The 19,990-nt window shown below is 36.7% G+C and overlaps 1 protein-coding gene across 1 annotated transcript; it reads left to right on the top strand.

Moving 5' to 3' along the window:
- The first annotated feature begins 1,483 nt into the window (after window positions 1-1,483).
- Window positions 1,484-12,983, top strand: LOC130182514 (P2R1A-PPP2R2A-interacting phosphatase regulator 1). The gene is made up of 9 exons (XM_056397509.1): window positions 1,484-2,485; window positions 4,028-4,112; window positions 4,870-4,926; window positions 5,589-5,635; window positions 5,711-5,768; window positions 5,898-5,962; window positions 6,044-6,099; window positions 6,673-6,757; window positions 6,857-12,983. The coding sequence occupies exons 1-9, from the start codon at window positions 2,385-2,387 to the stop codon at window positions 6,978-6,980; spliced, it is 678 nt and encodes a 225-aa protein (XP_056253484.1). The 5' UTR covers window positions 1,484-2,384; the 3' UTR covers window positions 6,981-12,983.
- The last annotated feature ends 7,007 nt before the right edge of the window (window positions 12,984-19,990 follow it).

The following is a 19,990-nucleotide window of genomic DNA, read 5'->3' as shown; positions in this document are numbered from 1 at the left end:
ATACCGTTACAGTCCTTATGAAAGTACCAAGTTTAATATGACAACACGCCAGTAGCTTCACTTTCTGTGACCTGAGGGTGAAGATGTCTCCCAGGCAGAAGTAAAGTTAGACTGATCCAGGGCCGTAGACTTCTTTAAAGCCCCCCCCCCCCCCCCCCCCATATATCAGTATTATATATTATTATTATTTCATTACATAGTGACTTAGATGTCATTTACATTTGACTGTTAACAAAGTCAATCAGTTACAAAGAGACACAAAGTGAAGTAGACAGGACTGATAGAGACACAGAGTCCTTCAGTCTGGGGGGGGGGGGGGGGGCTTTTACATGTCTGTGTCCATGTCTCATGATCCGTCCCTGGCTGTAGGACATGTGGAGTTACAGACTAGCTGTTATTTACTGAGATTATTTCATCTGAGAATATGTGAAAATGTTTATTTAATGTTCATTTAACACCTTTTTACTCATTTTATAACTGTGAGTTCTTTAGCAGTCTGCCCCCCCCCCCCCCCCCCCCCCCCCCCGAGGAAATGTGCTGGTCACTGCCTCATTTTACACTCTGGACACACAAACACACACAAACAGACCTGCTGTGGGTCTTTAAAGTGTCCCTGTGAAACCAGGCCTCTGTTCACAGAAGAGTGTGACGGCAACAACTGAAACAAGCGTCTTTCTGAAACTACAACATGTTTTTAAAAACCTCTGTGTTTGTTTGTGTGACTGGTTCTGGTCCACGGTCGGTCTCTGCTCGGGGAGACTGGTCTGCGTGGAGGCAGTGAAGGGGTTAAAGGCCGAGCCTCCCGGTGTCCTGTTTCACCATTTTTTGGAGATGACGACTCAAAGCAGATGGAGGATTTGGGGGATTCACGTCAACAAAGGAAACATCACAGCATTCCAACAATATTCCAACAATATTCCAACAATATTCCAACAATATTCCAACAATATTCCCATAATATTCCCATTATATAACAGCCTCAACTTTACTGTTTGCTTCTGTTTCCTACGAAGTTCTTTGAACTTTCTGTTGGGAGTTCTTGTGTTTGTGGTATTTCCTATAATAGTGGGAGGTTTATTTATACTACAGCTACAACAGTGGAGCAATTAATTGATTAGGCGATTGACAGAAAATTAATCTGAAACATATTTATCATAATTGGTTAATTGTTACATTTTCAAGTAAATAGTGGTAAATATTGACTGTTTGCATCTTTTCTTCTTTTATGATGGATTAAATTACAAATGTGTTAATGAAAAAAATAAATTAAAAGAACTTGAACTTATTAGTTAGTTGCAGACCTAATACTCTACCCTTTCTCTGTTTGTGTGTCTTTGTGGTTGTTTTGACTCGTTTTGTGTCCCTTTGATTGATTAAGTCACTTCAAACAGAGGAACAGGTAATGGATTCATGTGTCTAAGTTTCATAACTCCTTTATGAAATTTTATGTTTGCATTTTGTACCAGAATTTAACCCAATAAACCCAACTGAAAAACAATTAAAGAAAATAATATATATATTGTATAATACAAATATAACAAAGTTATATCTTATAATCATAATAAAACCACAGAGGTAAATTGATTCCCTGCAGTGGAATGAAATAAATGAAACTAAATTCTCTGTAAAATAAAAAAAAGTTGCTGCTTCACTTTCTCACTGCTCAGTCTTTATGTGTAGTTCTCTCTGCGACCAGGCGTTGGCGCTGTTTTCACAGTTGGTGAACTACCTCTATTTGGTGAAGGACTATGTTGTAAAAATCTTTTAAACTGTTAATTTTCAGTGACTCCGAGCTTCCCCTGGAGGCCTGCTCGGTGAGTTTCGGGACCGTGGGACCGACCCTCCTTGAGGACGGTGGCCGGCCCGGGTGTGACCGTGTCGGACAGCTGTTCAGCGGTTTTCCGATCTCTTGACTGGAGGTTTTACTGCAAACCAAGTTAGCTCAACAGCTAATCCTAAAAGTCACGTCACCTGTGCGGACTCCAATTAAAAGTTTCGCCGTAGCGCCGGGACAGCCGGGTGAGTTTTAACTGTGTGCAGTTACAAAACTTTGTGTCGAGTGTTTTTTCGCGGGTTTCGTATTTTAACTCGCTTTCACGCAGTCATTAAATTTGGGGAGAGACAGCAGCGAGTGTCGCGCAGCTGCGGATCTTAAATGTCGGTCAGACTCTCAGTCACAGTCGGATAAGGTCTTTTTTCGGAGGGAAATGCGGTAGAGAGCGGACAGCTTCGGTGTTCAGCCCGCTGACTAGGCGACTCTGGGTTTGCTGGTCGTGAGGCCTGCGGGTCGGGCTTCCACCGGGCTTGAGTAGAGCCCTACGCCGCCGTCAGAGGGTCGGAGGCCGGCTGCTGACGCTGCCGCCTTCGGGCCTGCGAACCAAGGTATGGAACGGATGGAGGTGGACCAGTGCGCAGGCGCAGCTGGCGGGACAGGAGGCGGGGCTCTCCGCAGGTCGAACAGCGCCCCCATGATCACCAGTGTCAGGTCAGTGGTATTACACCCACATGTGCAGCAGCGAATCCCATTAAAAAAACATTCATATATATTTCCCTTGTTTACAGAACTACCCACATCTCATTAAAGGCATTTTATTAATGCACAGGACGCACCCTTTAATTCAGCAGACTTTAAATACACCAGCAGTAATCACTAAAATAAAATCTAAACCTAAACTTTTGTTTGGCCTGATATTCCATAGACTCAACAATAAATAGGTACATGTGTTGTACAGCTGTATACAAAAGTGAGGAAAAAATTACATTTTGTGTTGATTTCTGAAGTGAAAATAAGTAAATAAAACCTAGTTATTAGTAGTTGTTTTGCATATTTCTCAAGTCAATGAAATAAAAAGTAACAGTACATGAATATTTGATGGAAAGCTCATTTTAATGTGTTTGTTTTCACTTTGAAAATCAACAAAATATGTAATATACCCAGGAGTGAACAATCTGTGACTTAATTGATTAGTCTATCAAAAGAAAGTTAATGAGCAACTATTTTCACAAGTGGATAATGGGTTTTTAAATGTTAAATATTTGCTGTTTGTAGCTTCTCAAATGTGAAAATTTGATCCTTTTGTTTTTCACATATAATTGTAAACTGAATATATTTGGATTTTTGGACTGTTGACAAAACGTGACATTTCAAGATGTCAAACGGGCATTTTTAACTATTTACTGTCAATTTATGAATAGAAGGATTGATTGATTGATTGATTAATTGATAATGAAACAATCATTAGTTGCTGTGTTAGAGGGAGCCATGCATAGTGTTAATCCTGTGTAAGACATTTTCTTATTGCCCAGGAGCCTCGCTTTAATTCACGGCCCCCCCCGCAAGCAAGTTGGCATTTGTGCTGTCAAATGGTGAAGTGTGTGTGTGTGTGTGTGTGTGTGTGTGTGTGTGTGTGTGTGTGTGTGTGTGTGTGTGTGTGTGTGTGGGGCGCTGTCCATAGTGCTGAACCAGAGCGAAGGAGATCAATAAACAGACAGAACCCTAACCCTTAGTTTGGAGAACAGTGTTTTTGATGAACAAAGGTCAAAGTCATAAGATCAAATCTAAACTTCAGAAATAGTCTCTCTAGTGTTAAAATAAATTAAGCTTGTGATTTTGTGACTGAGGTTGTTTTCTGAGGTTTGGGGCTGAAATGAAACAAGCTGTCACCACCAATCGATTAGTTGATTGGCAGAAAAATTATCTGCAAATATTTCATAATCAATTAATCATTTGAGCCATTTGTGGGACATTTAGTGAGATTTCATAGATCAAATAATCAGAAGGTTAATTGATCATTTGAAAATGATTTTTAAAGTGTGCTCAGCTCTGTAAGTCCTCTCTCTCTCTCTCTCTCTCTCTCTCTCTCTCTCTCTCTCTCTCTCTCTCTCTCTCTCTCTCTCTCTCTCTGTATCTATATGAATGTGTTGTCACTGTCTCTCTCTCTCTCTCTCTCTCTCTCTCTCTCTCTCTCTCTCTCTCTCTCTCTCTCTCTGTATCTATATGAATGTGTTGTCACTGTCTCTCTCTCAGTGATGGGATGACGGTCTTCAGTCCTGTGTCCTCGGCTCGATACAGACGCAGCAGTGTGTCCATCAACCCCAGCTGCCCTTCACAGGTCGGTGTGTTCGCAGCTCGAGCTGCGACTCTTTACGTTCACCTGACGTCGATCTCACGTCTGAACAAACTGAAGTGAGCGATGTCGGATTAACGAAGACGGCAGCAGATGCGTTTCTTATCTCTGTCTTTGTCTCTCAACAAAACCAGTGAAATAATGTAGGAAAGAAAAGCTTGTGAGTCGATAAATCCGCTCAGATCAGTCTGTCAGCTGATCTCCCCACGCAGCGTGACGGGGGCAGGAGGTTTAAAAATCCTCCATATAAAACTCTTCACTTCAACACGTGAGCTAATGAGAATAATCAGAGGACAGCAACTCGGCTTCTCACTGGTTTTAACAGACGACATCACCTCAATCCTCCCTGTCTGTCGGAGAATTGATTTTAAGATTTCACTGATCACACAGAATTATTAACCCTGTACGACCTCTATTCTCCCTCTAATTGTCTTTATTTATATTGAATTATATTGTTTGTCCTCCCTCTGTAACTTATTCCTCACCTGCTTTTCACATCATTGCTTTTGTAAACTTTGCATTTAAAGGTGCTTTATAAATAAAGTTGTTATTATACTGTGATGAGACATGGACAGGTGTATACAGGTGTTTGAGAAACAGGAAGTGAGTGTAGTTTGTAACACACAGCTCATGGAGGCTGGTTCACTGTGAAGTGGTCAATGACTCTGACGAGCTGCTCGTCCTGGTTCAGTTTCTCTCGTCATTCTGACGTCAGTCGTTTCTTTTTCCTCTCGTCTCCCAGCTCGTCCCTCTCTCTCCCTTCTCTCTGACCGGAGACAGACTGGACCAGAAGAGGCAGGTGAGGACAGACGGAGGACGGACATCTTCCTCCTCCGCCACATTTCTCTCCTCTGTTCATTCACACCAACACAAACACTGTCTTTGTCCTGACGTCTGAACAGACTCACAGGCTCCTTCATCAACACTGAACCGTCGTGTTTAACATGTTAGATTATGTTACTACAACTTTAAATTAACATTAAAACCTCCATCCTCTTCTTCTTTGTGTATTTGCATAAAGTCGATAAAGCTGGACTCTAACAATGAGACACAATAGGAAGAATATGATATTTAAGATTCAGACGTTTGTAGTTTGAATCTTTTAATGTTTTTTTAATTCATTAATAAATGTTTCAATCAGAGAATTTACACAAACAGTTTTTATTTGGACTTTAATTTGAAAGGGAAGAGAGTCAGTAGATGAGGTCAAAGGTCAAGTTCCAGATCGAATCCACACCACAACACTTGTGTGGTTCATTCACACCAAAATTCACTTCCTGTTCATGAAACCTCGAGGCTTGAGAGAAGGGGCGGGGCCTACAGGTAAAGTGAAACACAGTGTGAGTAGATTTCACCAGGTGTGACGGCACCGTCAGGATCCGAGTCCTGCACCGGTCCGGTTCTGCAAACCCACAAAGCATGGAGGCTAATAACAGCTGTTTGTGTTTGTGTTGGACACAGGAGGAGAACATGGAGATGACGCTCAGAGGAAGTCTGCAGAGACTCAGGTACAGGACCTGCTCCACCTCCACCTCTCTGGAGTTCAGAGCAGCTGCCATTAACTCTCTCTCTGTCCCTCCCAGTGCTTCCAGTCTGATCCCAGTTCCTCCAGTCAGTCAGTGGCACGACCACACATCAGTGGTGAGCTTCTCTTTTTCTTTACTTGGCTCTTATTTTGTCGGTTTTTGGTCCCGGTTCCTGTCCAGCTCAGACTGAATTCATATCAGAGGGTTTAGACTGATTCTTCTGTTTCCTCCTTTTCTTCTTCAGTGGTTTCAGTCGCAGGACAGCGGTGTCACGCCCAACTCCTCCCCCAGTCCCACCCGGAGGTTCAGGTACTCGCACAGAAACCTGGTCATGGTTTTAAACTGGATTTAGTGGCAGCTGCTGTTTCTCACATGTTCTCTGTCCGACAGACCAGCAGTCAGCGCCACTGTGAGGTGGCCGGCGTTAACTCCACTCAAGAGGAAAGGTAATCAACCTCCGGGGTTTTACATGGCGTTTAATTCGTCTCAAAAGTTGCGCTCTTAAAAACTGCGAGCGTTGGCGTGATGCGAGCGCACTGAGCAGATCCAGAAGCGGGAAACCTTCCTCATGAGGGAACAACCCTGCTCCACGACCCCGGAGCCGTGACGAGCGAGTGTTGAACGTTGACTTTTGAGACTTTGGAGGCGGAGCCAGTGGCTGATGTCTCCACTCCTTTGATTGGTCATGCATGAGCCCTACAGTCTGCGGCCAGAGACAAGAAAATGTCTTTTTCTTTTCTTCCCCTCCTTCTCTTTCTTCTTCTACTTCTTCTTCTCCGTATTCTTCTTCCTTTTTATCTTCTTCCTCTGTTCCCGCCTCTAAAGTCTCAAAAGCCAAAGTGAGGAGCGAGTGTTTTTGATGATGCGAGCGCTCGGCGGCTCCATGCTCTCGGAGCGGAGACGTTCCCTCATGAGGAAGGTTTCCCGCTCGCGGATCAGTTCAGTGCGCTCGCATCATGTGAACGTGCGTCTTTGAAGACTAATATAAATGTATAAATCTGTGAACCTTGGTCCGTCAGGTGGGGTGGAGTCTGACGGACCCCCAAAGAAGCTTTTTGTTGCCGGGGTAACGGATCCCGCCCACCGCAGCAGCTACACAGTCAGGTGAGGATCAGCTGAGACACAAAGTCGTATCAGTCTCAACCAATAAATGAAAAGTCATGAATGAAGCTTGTCTCTCTCTCACCCCCCCCCCCCCCCCAGTGTCTCTCAGTCTACAGCTGACTCTCCACCAGCAGGAGGCGTCAGTCCTCAGTCCAGCCCTCTGTCCCTGTCTCCTCCCCCCTCCTTCACCCCCTTCAGCTCCCACCAGCACCCTGGACACTAAACCCCCCCCACACCCACCTCACCTCAGCCAGACTCCGGACCCTGTCACTGTGGGTGCAGACCGCCCACCAGCATCTCCAGAGACCCAAAGACCTGGAGGAACTTCGACCCTCGTTGCACCTTATTTCTGTTTGAAGCGTCACCGTCAGTCCCTTCACTTCCTGTGAGCATGTGATGGACAGAAGAACCACAGGAGACGAAGACGTTTCTTCCTGATCTCTCAGCAGGTTTAGGTTTTGGATACTTGGATATTTGTTTGCATCAGCTATTCCATATGGCCGGTCAGTCGCTCCTCAGTTAATCCCAGTTCAGTCCATGTTGCTCAGCCGGGCAGAAAGTCTCTTTAGGAGGACTGAGGGTCACAGCATGAACCCAGTCCTCCTCCTCAAATCAAACTTCATCAGCGCCATCACCACAAAAAACCGTCTGGGGAAACATGGAGAGAAGCAGCGGACACACCGGTTTTGTCGCTGCGCACATTCGCACAGACGAGCTAAAACATAGTTGTTATCGACGTCGACTGACGCAGCGAAGGAGGATAAAAGAACAAAGCACAACCTCTTCGTTCAGCTCAGAGGAGACGGCCTCCTTCCTCTGAGAACCTGAGATGGCACAATCACGACGACCCTGAAGGAGCCTGAAATGATGCTCGGCTCATTTTGCTGTTTTGTTGCGTGGATGAAATCTCGAGGATTCGGAAGCTCGATCAGTCGATGCTTCTCATGAAGCTCTGGATCCTCTCTGATCAGTTATTCAGTTGTAATCAAAGAAAGAAAGAAATCTGAATCGTCTCTCTGAGAAGTAAAAGCTTTTCAGGAACCTTCAGTGTTTTCACTCGTCCTGTTTCTATCAGGAAGATGTAAAAATCATCAGATGTATTTAGAGTTATGATTAACATCTGGACTCTGGCAGCACTTCATACATCATCACTTCTACCTTCAGACTCCATCATGGACTCTCTGTGTGAAACGTCTTCAACAAAAGACTAAACCTACAAAAACCTGAAGAACCAATGAAACACTGTAAAAAAAAATCTTTGTCCAAACCCAGAAACCAGTCAGTGACATCACTGAGTGTTTGAGTCCAAACCAGATGTTCTGAGTCCAACCTGAAATTCAGCAGCTGAACATAGTTTCAGTCATTGAAGCCGAAGATTTTTGTGTTTTAATGAAATGTTTCGTCGTCTGTCGCAGCGGAGTCGCCCGACTGAAGACTTGAGTTAGTTCAAGAGACTCAAATCCCGGTCAGCAGTTGGCTAAAGTTCGGCCGGCGGTTCTGTCGCAGGATGGGACCAGTTTGATGAACTGGCTCCTGGTCAGCAGCAGAAAGAAGAACTGGTGTTCTGCGGCGCCACGTCTGTTTGTTAATAGTGTATCTATATGTGAATATGGAGCAGCTGATTCCTGCTCACTTTTCTTCAGCCTGCAGGGTTTGATTGTTCATATTGAACCTGCAGGAAGCAGCTGCGCTCTTCCCTCCTCTTCAGTTTCCTCTGAGCGACTTCAGTTTGTTCCGTCAAATCAACCAGAGCGCTTCACTTGACGAAGGTCTTCTGATTGGTTGAAGACAGCTCAGTAAAAACACAAGTCCCCACAAAACACGACTTATGTGTTCTACTTGTTTGGACAAAGGTTTTCAGACCAGAACTGATCTCAGAACCTGGTGTTAACAGCTCTGGACTCTTTTTTCCACTTCCCCTGAATTTAAGAATTCATCAGTAACAGTCAGAGGTGACATCAGGCTTCGTCCACACGATTGTGTTTTTGTTTTAAAACGCATCTCTTTCACTACGTTTTCGCCTCCAGAGTAAAACACACAAAACAAACGCTGCCGGACCCGTTTTATTTTGAAACCTCGGGGGTTGTGTTTTATTTTGAAACTCTGGGGTTGTGTTGTAGTCTGGACAGAAACTGAGACTTTTGTAATCGATGAGATCACAGCCACGGTCTCTCCTGATTGGCTGTCATCAGCCTGGACTACCAGTGGTGAATACAACATGATGATGAATGACAGTGTCACTGACCTTGTTGTCTTTGCAGCTGTTGTTCACTTACATTCTCTGTTTTAATGCTACAACTGTCTTTGTTGGAGACAATCTACTTCCTGTTTTCACCGGCTCGCACATGCTCAGTGTAGGAGCTCGTGTGTGTGTGTGTGTGTGTTCTCAGGTATGTTAGTGTGGACGGAGATCGTTTTCGTTTTAAGATAAAAAAGCACAGTCATGTGGGCGGAGCCTTAGCGCTGGGCAATAATTCAATATCATTAATTAACTACCAGTTTAATTATATTGTGACTTTCTACAGACGTCTGTGGACTGTGAGGATTCTGTAGCTGAAATGCACAACAGTGAAACACGTCACTGTTCTGAACATCAGTTTATTTGATGTGATTTTGCACATATCTCCTGTTGTCATGTTGTCATGTTGTCATAGTAACCAGATCACTCGGCCCCTGGTGTTAATGTTTTAATGGCTTCATTCCAAACTGAAGACGTGATCAGGTTTGTGTCGGTTTGCACGGACGTCGTCCATCCTTCACAAATATCACTGAAATAAGCAACAATTCACCGATGTGGATTTCTGACAATATTAATGTACAGTTTTGTTTTGTTTTGTTTCTTTGATGAAATAATTGTAAAGATTCGATACGAGTGCACGAACCGTGACTCCATGAAGCGAAAGGTTTCAGACGAGCTGCGGTTCTGCTTCCAACGTTTGCACTTACACAGTATTGTACAGTTTTGTACTCTCACTCATCGTTGTGCCTAAACGCGTCGTCACGTTCAGGAGCGACAGTCGGGTTGTTTTTCTTTTCCTCACCATCAGATCTGAGAGACTTCACTTCCCACGCTGACAGGAAGTGCCCCAGTCTTTTCTTATCACCTGACCTGTCACCTGTGAAATATGTTTGTACATAGAGTCTGTAATAAGCTGTTTTTATTGAAGTGTCTTTAAACCCCCCCCCCCCCCCCCCCCCAAAAAAAAGCAATGAATTGATGTGAATCAGTGAGAGCGGGTCGCTGCTCGTTCCACTGAGTTCATGTAAAAAAATCTTTCCAAATCTTTTCTAGTGACAGATATGACGTTGTATTTTTATTATCAGGACTTTGCACAGTACTCGTTCTATCACTCTGTGTCACGTGACTGGTCACATGTCGCCATGTGAGAGATGCTCTTTAAGTTTTGCTGCTTTTTTTTTTTTTCAGTTTTTCCTGCTTTATTTCCGACTTGTTACGTCTCTGAGGGTCTAACCTGTTTCTGAGAAACACCAGGTCAGTGCGGGTCGTTGGAGTCAGACTTCATGCTCAGATCATTACAGGGCTGAAAATAGAGCTTTAAAATGTTCAGGAACTATCTGACGATTCTGGAGATAAAGAATAATCCCAGTGTGTTTTAGGTCACTGGATTATTTTTACACTTTCAAGGTTAGATTAATAGTGTCGATACTAAACTTTGTTTTGTATCGACACCTTATGAGAAAAGTAAGAAATAAATAGAAATAAAATATGTGTGTGTGTGTAGTTTTGTCTCTAAATGTAAAACTGGTGAGATTCAGATTTAAAGGAGGAAATGAGTCACATAAATCAATAAGATTATGAAGCTAATTGATCAGTAAAATGTCAGTAAATATCGTTATATACCTACGTCAGTACAAAGCTTTGATATTTACTGTGATATTAATTAATGTTCATATGGGCTCCCTCTGGTCGACACGTATCAACATTATCTTTGTTAACGCCCGGTGGTTTCCAGAGTTTGACCTGGTGAGAAGCAGGATAGACTTTCCTCAGAGGTGACGACTTGCTGCCAAATCCACAGACACAAACTGTAGCTTTAAGTTTGTTTGTAGTGATTTAAACTTTGCACAGTGACTGACCATCGCAGACTGATGTGAGTCTGAACACAGAAGCTGTTTCATGTAGCCGGATCAGACAGTTTTCACTCTGCTGCTCGTACGAGTTTCTGCTTCTATGAATGTTTTTTAAGCCAAAAATTCTTCATCAAAATGCAAAAGTTTCTAAGAAAAATATTCCAGCATCTGTAAAGTTGGAAGATCAGTGTTCATGTGTGTCTCTGTCTTGCCTTGCTCACCTTCATGTCTTTACTGGATCAGTGAACATCCAGGTATTTTTCTTCTGTATTTACATTTAAATACCAGAAGGAACCAGTTAGTATTTGATTGGGTCCTGATTCATACAGTTTAATTATGCTGTTTTATAAAGTTTGACCAAATAATAATCAGCTGCAGGTCCAAATTAGATCCAATCAGATGATAATATCTGACATATAAAATATCAAACATCTGTATGAGTCAATCACTGAACACTGGTTTTAAAAATAATGTAAAAAAAAAAACAAACAAGACTATCAATTTGGAACTGTATGTTTTTTTTCTTCTGTTTTATGATAAATGAGATGATTTTGTTCAGACTACTTCTCCGACAAAAGCTTTACCCCTGAAATATCATATTTCATTAGTTTTAACAAACTTTAGCTTAATGTTTTTATATTCAGGCAAAGATGAATCTTTTCTTTCCTCTATGACGAGAAAAGTTTGTTTTCATGAAATATTTGGTAACAAGATAAAATGATAAGAAATGTTTCTTTTGAAAACAGAATAATTTTGTACCAAGAAAATTACATGAACATCTGGTTATGAAAAGAAAATGATTTTACAAACAACAGAAAAGTTTTTCATTGTAACAAGAAACTGAGCAAATGTTTAATGCGTTTACTTGAGAAAAAAATTCAGTTTTTCTGAGATATTTATCTCATATCAGAAATAATTATTGAATTATTTATCTCATTCAGAAAACAGGATTTTTTTTTATAGAAAGGATTTCTTCTATCTATCTATCTCTAATCTAAAATTATTGACTAGAATTTTTTGTTCCTCAAGTGAATGCATTTCATTTCTTTAACAACGTGTTGACGGATGTTTTATCTCGTTCTTGACAAACGTGGATCAAAGTTGAAAAATGTTGAAGCTTCTGTTGTCGATGTGTTGACGTCCTCGTTTTACCTGATCTTCATCTGACGCCACTGATTCTGTAAAAGGTCGTTGAGTCAATGTTGACGTGAGTGTGTGATGCTGCTCTCTTCCTGTTTTCCTGTGTGTCGTCACTCAGACCGACGTTATGAGCGAGTAACCAGTCGATGTTTGTTCAGTATTAAAGCAACGTTTCACACTGGCAGGACGCAGTGATTCCTCAGCACAAAGAATCACCCAATAATCAATAACCATGAAAATGGTGGCCAAATAATATGAACTCAAGATCCATTTTGTTGATACTTTCAAAAGATTTGGACTTTTTAAACCCCACGCTAACAAAATATTACTTTAACTGTATTTGAAGACCTGAAACAATTAGTCAGGTAATCAATTCATCAGTCAACAGAACAGTAATTATTGATTAATCATTTTACTAATTCAGCAAGAAAGTGACAAAATGCTGTAATTTTTAAGGATTTCCTGCTTCTTTATCATTTATCATAAACTGAACGTCTCTGGTTTTGGACGCTGGCCGGACAAATCGAGAGTCTGATGACATCACCATCAACTCAACGTGATCGGCTTCTTTTTCAATATTTTTGACATTTAATCAAGAAAAAGAGTTTATTTAATAAATAATGGAAACTACAACAAAACAACTGAAGCTCTAAATTTCCCAGTCTGTCAAAACAGAAAGTCAACTGAGGAATAAAAGAATGGTTTCTTCCTATTTCTAGTCTTTGTGCTAAGCTAACGGCTAATTAAAAAAGTTTTTTGCGGTAAGGTGCTGAACAATGACGGCGCTCTGCCAGAGTGAGACACAACTTTAAAAAGGGCTGCTAGTTTTATTCACAATGATAAAGGGAACTAAAAGCACATTCACACAAGTATTTTCAACGTGTAAATAGTTTTTCTTTCTATTTCTTTTTCTTTTGGACAAATTCTCTTCATAAGAAAAATGAGATGATGTATTTTTATGCAAGTGAAAAATAAAAGTCTATATTCAAGTGTTCATTCCCTCCTGATGATCTCGTGGCTGTAAAAATGACGCAGAATGACTCTTTAGTTTTTAGTGGAAACAATTCATGTACACACTATAAATATAAATATATGTGTATATATACGGTATATATATATATATATATATATATATATATATGTTATATTGTATATTAAAACTATCAATAAAAGAAAATCCATACCAAACCAGAAAATGTTTATTTTCAATGATTCACTGAACATCTAAAAGATGAATACGGTTTGTTATAACTGTGCAAGTGCGTAGGTTTGGTAACATTGGTAGAGATACAACAACCCCACCACCCCTCCAAAACAAAGAGATTGTCTGGACATAGTATTGTAAGGCATAAAAAGTCACAAAAAAGACATATAATGAGGGATGAGAAATCATAAAACCAACATTGTATAGTAAGGTAAAACGACTTATTATAGTAAGAAAAATGTCATAGTATAGTAAGGCATGAAAGGTCATAAAAATGTCAGTATAATAACTCAAAAAAATGTCATAGTATAGTAAGTCATAAAAATGTCATAGTATAGTAAGGCATGAAAAGTCATAAAAATGTCATAGTATAGTAAGGCATGAAAAGTCATAAAAATGTCATAGTATAGTAAGGCATAGAAAGTCATAAAAATGTCACAGTATAGTAAGTCATAAAAATGTCATAGTATAGTAAGACAGGAAAAGTCATAAAAATGTCATAGCATAGTAACTCAAAAAAATGTCATGGTATAGTAAGGCATAAAAATGTCATAGTATAGTAAGGCATGAAAAGTCATAAATATGTCATAGTATAGTAAGTCATGAAAAGTCATAAAAATGTCACAGTATAGTAAGTCATAAAAATGTCATAGTATAGTAAGACAGGAAAAGTCATAAAAATGTCATAGCATAGTAACTCAAAAAAATGTCATGGTATAGTAAGGCATAAAAATGTCATAGTATAGTAAGGCATGAAAAGTCATAAAAATGTCATAGTATAGTAAGTCATAATAATGTCATAGTATAGTAAGTCATAAAAATGTCATATTATAGTGAGGCATGAAAAGTCATAAAAATGTCATAGTATAGTAAGGCATGAAAATGTCATAGTATAGTAAGGCATGAAAAGTCATAAAAACGTCATAGTATAGTAAGGCATAAAAATGTCATAGTATAGTAAGGCATGAAAAGTCATAAAAATGTCATAGTATAATAAGGCATGAAAAGTCATAACAACGTCATAGTATAGTAAGGCATAAAAATGTCATAGTATAGTAACGTATAAAAATGTCATAGTATATTAAGGCATGAAAAGTCATAAAAAAGGACTTATTATCGTAAGACGTAAAAATGTCACAATATAGAAAGTCATAAAAATGTCATAGTATAGTAAGGCATGAAAAGTCATAAAAATGTCATAGTTTAGTAAGTCATAAAAATGTCATAGTATAATAAGGCATGAAAAGTCATAAAAATGTCATAGTATAGTAAGGCATGAAAAGTCATAAAAACGTCATAGTATAGTAAGTCATAAATATATCATAGTATAATAAGGCAGGAAAAGTCATAAAAACGTCATAGTATAGTAAGGCATAAAAATGTCATAGTATAATAAGGCATGAAAAGTCATAAAAATGTCATAGTATAGTAAGGCATGAAAATGTCATAGTATAGTAAGGCATAAAAATGTCATAGTATGGTAAGGAATAAAAATGTCATAGTATAGTAAGGCATGAAAAGTCATAAAAATGTCATAGTATAGTAAGTCATAAAAATGTCATAGTATAGTAAGACAGGAAAAGTCATAAAAATGTCATAGTAAAATAAAGCATAAAAATGTCATAGTATAGTAAGTCATAAAAATGTCATAGTATAGTAAGGCATGAAAAGTCATAAAAACGTCATAGTATAGTAAGGCATGAAAAGTCATAAAAACGTCATAGTATAGTAAGGCATAAAAATGTCATAGTATAGTAACTCATAAAAATGTCATCATTTAGTAAGTAATAAAAAGTCATAAAAATGTCATAGTACAGTAAGGCATGAAAAGTCATAAAAATGTCATAGTATAATAAGGCATGAAAAGTCATAAAAATGTCATAGTATAATAAGGCATAAAAAGTCACAAAAATGTCACAGTATACTAAGTCATAAATATATCATAGTATAGTAAGGCATTAAAATGTCATAAAAACGTCATAGTATAGTAAGACAGGAAAAGTCATAAAAATGTCATAGTAAAGTAAGTCGTAAAAATGTCATAGTATAGTAAGGCATGAAAAGTCATAAAAACGTCATAGTATAGTAAGGCATGAAAAGTCATAAAAACGTCATAGTATAGTAAGGCATGAAAAGTCATAAAAATATCATAGTATAATAAGGCATGAAAAGTCATAAAAATGTCATAGTATTGTAAGGCATGAAAATGTCATAGTATAGTAAGTCATGAAAAGTCATAAAAACGTCATAGTATAGTAAGGCATAAATATGTCATAGTATAGTAAGTCATAAAAATGTCATAGTATAATAAAGCATGAAAAGTCACAAAAATGTCACAGTATAGTAAGGCATGAAAAGTCATAAAAATGTCATAGTATAGTAAGTCATAAAAATGTCATAGTATAATAAGGCATGAAAAGTCACAAAAATGTCACAGTATACTAAGTCATAAATATATCATAGTATAGTAAGTCATAAAAATGTCCTAGTATAGTAAGACAGGAAAAGTCATAAAAATGTCATAGTAAAGTAAGTCGTAAAAATGTCATAGTATAGTAAGGCATAAAAAGTCATAAAAACGTCATAGTATAGTAAGGCATGAAAAGTCATAAAAACGTCATAGTATAGTAAGGCATGAAAAGTCATAAAAATGTCATAGTATAATAAGGCATGAAAAGTCATAAAAATGTCATAGTATAGTAAGGCATAAAAATGTCATAGTATAATAAGGCATGAAATGTCACAAAAATGTCACAGTATAGTAAGTCATAAATATATCATAGTATAGTAAGTCATAAAAATGTCATAGTATAGTAAGACAGGAAAAGTCAAAAAAATGTTGTAGTATAGTAAGGCATGAAAAGTCATAAAAATGTCATAGTATAGTAAGGCATAAAAATGTCATAGTATGATAAGGCATGAAAAGTCATAAAAATGTCACAGTATAGTAAGTCATGAAAAGTCATAAAAACGTCATAGTATAGTAAGTCATAAAAATGTCATAGTATAGTAAGGCATGAAAAGTCATAAAAACGTCATAGTATAGTAAGGCATGAAAAGTCATAAAAATGTCATAGTATAATAAGGCATGAAAAGTCATAAAAACGTCATAGTATAGTAAGGCATAAAAATGTCATAGTATAGTAAGGTATAAAAATGTCATAGTATAATAAGGCATGAAAAGTCATAAAAATGTCTTAGTAAAGTAAGTCATAAAAATGTCATAGTATAGTAAGGTATAAAAATGTCATAGTATAATAAGGCATGAAAAGTCATAAAAATGTCTTAGTAAAGTAAGTCATAAAAATGTCATAGTATAGTAAGGCATGAAAATGTCATAGTATAGTAAGGCAGGAAAAGTCATAAAAATGTCATAGTAAAGTAAGTCATAAAAATGTCATAGTATAGTAAGGCATGAAAAGTCATAAAAAGGTCATAGTATAGTAAGGCATGAAAAGTCATAAAAACGTCATAGTATAATAAGGCATGAAAAGTCATAAAAATGTCTTAGTAAAGTAAGTCATAAAAATGTCATAGTATAATAAGGCATGAAGAGTCATAAAAATGTCTTAGCATAGTACCTCATAAAAATGTCATAGTAAAGTAAGGCATGAAAAGTCATAAAAATGTCATAGTGTAGTAAGGCATGAAAATGTCATAGTATAGTAAGGCATAAAAATGTCATAGTATAGTAAGGAATAAAAATGTCATAGTATAGTAAGGCATGAAAAGTCATAAAAATGTCATAGTATAGTAAGTCATAAAAATGTCATAGTAAAATAAAGCATAAAAATGTCATAGTATAGTAAGTCATAAAAATGTCATAGTATAGTAAGGCATGAAAAGTCATAAAAACGTCATAGTATAGTAAGGCATGAAAAGCCATAAAAACGTCATAGTATAGTAAGGCATAAAAATGTCATAGTATAGTAACTCATAAAAATGTCATCATTTAGTAAGTAATAAAAAGTCATAAAAATAACATAGTACAGTAAGGCATGAAAAGTCATAAAAATGTCATAGTATAGTAAGTCATAAAAATGTCATAGTATAATAAGGCATAAAAAGTCACAAAAATGTCACAGTATACTAAGTCATAAATATATCATAGTATAGTAAGGCATTAAAATGTCATAAAAACGTCATAGTATAGTAAGACAGGAAAAGTCATAAAAATGTCATAGTAAAGTAAGTCGTAAAAATGTCATAGCATAGTAAGGCATGAAAAGTCATAAAAACGTCATAGTATAGTAAGGCATGAAAAGTCATAAAAACGTCATAGTATAGTAAGGCATGAAAAGTCATAAAAATATCATAGTATAATAAGGCATGAAAAGTCATAAAAATGTCATAGTATTGTAAGGCATGAAAATGTCATAGTATAGTAAGTCATGAAAAGTCATAAAAACGTCATAGTATAGTAAGGCATAAATATGTCATAGTATAATAAGGCATGAAGAGTCATAAAAATGTCATAGTATAGTAAGGCATGAAAAGTCATAAAAACGTCATAGTATAATAAGGCATGAAAAGTCATAAAAATGTCATAGTATAGTAAGGCATGAAAATGTCATAGTATAATAAGGCATGAAAAGTCATAAAAATGTCTTAGTAAAGTAAGTCATAAAAATGTCATAGTATAATAAGGCATGAAGAGTCATAAAAATGTCATAGCATAGTACCTCATAAAAATGTCATAGTAAAGTAAGGCATGAAAAGTCATAAAAATGTCATAGCATAGTAAGGCATGAAAAGTCATAAAAACGTCATAGTATAGTAAGGCATGAAAAGTCATAAAAACGTCATAGTATAGTGAGACATGAAAAGTCATAAAAATGTCATAGTATAATAAGGCATGAAAAGTCATAAAAATGTCATAGTATAGTAAGGCATGAAAATGTCATAGTATAGTAAGGCATAAAAATGTCATAGTATAGCAAGGAATAAAAATGTCATAGTATAGTAAGTCATAAAAATGTCATAGTATAGTAAGACAGGAAAAGTCATAAAAACGTCATAGTATAGTAAGGCATAAAAAGTCATAAAAATGTCATAGTATAATAAGGCATAAAAATGTCATAGTATAGTAAGTCATAAAAATGTCATAGTATAGTAAGGCATGAAAAGTCATAAAAACGTCATAGTATAGTAAGGCATAAAAAGTCATAAAAATGTCATAGTATAGTAAGGCATGAAAAGTCATAAAAACGTCATAGTATAGTAAGGCATGAAAAGTCATAAAAACGTCATAGTATAGTAAGTCATAAAAATGTCATAGAATAGTAAGTCATAAAAATGTCATAGTATAGTAAGGCATGAAAAGTCATAAAAACGTCATAGTATGGTAAGGCATAAAAAGTCATAAAAATGTCATAGTATAGTAAGGCATGAAAAGTCATAAAAATGTCATAGTATAGTAAGGCATAAAAATGTCATAGTATAATAAGGCATGAAAAGTCATAAAAATGTCTTAGTAAAGTAAGTCATAAAAATGTCATAGTATAATAAGGCATGAAGAGTCATAAAAATGTCATAGCATAGTACCTCATAAAAATGTCATAGTAAAGTAAGGCATGAAAAGTCATAAAAATGTCATAGTATAGTAAGGCATAAAAATGTCATAGTATAATAAGGCATGAAAAGTCATAAAAATGTCATAGTATAGTAAGGCATAAAAATGTCATAGAATAGTAAGTCATAAAAATGTCATAGTATAGTAAGGCATGAAAATGTCATAGTATAGTAAGACAGGAAAAGTCATAAAAATGTCATAGTATAGTAAGTCATAAAAATGTCATAGTATAGTAAGACAGGAAAAGTCATAAAAATGTCATAGTATAGTAAGTCATAAAAATGTCATAGTATAGTAAGACAGGAAAAGTCATAAAAATGTCATAGTATAATAAGGCATAAAAATGTCATAGTATAGTAAGTCATACAAATGTCATAGTATAGTAAGGCATGAAAAGTCATAAAAACGTCATAGTATAGTAAGGCATGAAAAGTCATAAAAACGTCATAGTATAGTGAGGCATGAAAAGTCATAAAAATGTCATAGTATAATAAGGCATGAAAAGTCATAAAAACGTCATAGTATAGTAAGGCATGAAAAGTCATAAAAACGTCATAGTATAGTAAGGCATGAAAAGTCATAAAAACATCATAGTATAGTAAGGCATAAAAAGTCATAAAAATGTCATAGTATAGTAAGGCATGAAAAGTCATAAAAATGTCATAGTATAGTAAGGCATAAAAATGTCATAGTATAATAAGGCATGAAAAGTCATAAAAATGTCTTAGTAAAGTAAGTCATAAAAATATCATAGTATAATAAGGCATGAAGAGTCATAAAAATGTCATAGTATAGTACCTCATAAAAATGTCATAGTATAGTAAGGCATGAAAAGTCATAAAAATGTCATAGTATAGTAAGGCATAAAAATGTCATAGTATAATAAGGCATGAAAAGTCATAAAAATGTCTTAGTAAAGTAAGTCATAAAAATATCATAGTATAATAAGGCATGAAGAGTCATAAAAATGTCATAGTATAGTACCTCATAAAAATGTCATAGTAAAGTAAGGCATGAAAAGTCATAAAAATGTCATAGTATAGTAAGGCATAAAAATGTCATAGTATAATAAGGCATGAAAAGTCATAAAAATGTCTTAGTAAAGTAAGTCATAAAAATGTCATAGTATAATAAGGCATGAAGAGTCATAAAAATGTCATAGCATAGTACCTCATAAAAATGTCATAGTAAAGTAAGGCATGAAAAGTCATAAAAACGTCATAGT

This window comes from Seriola aureovittata, chromosome 15 (genome assembly GCF_021018895.1).
Source record: "Seriola aureovittata isolate HTS-2021-v1 ecotype China chromosome 15, ASM2101889v1, whole genome shotgun sequence".
Taxonomy (NCBI): domain Eukaryota; kingdom Metazoa; phylum Chordata; class Actinopteri; order Carangiformes; family Carangidae; genus Seriola; species Seriola aureovittata.
The sequence above is the reverse complement of the archived record's forward strand: the minus strand, read 5'-3'. Positions and strand labels throughout refer to the sequence as shown.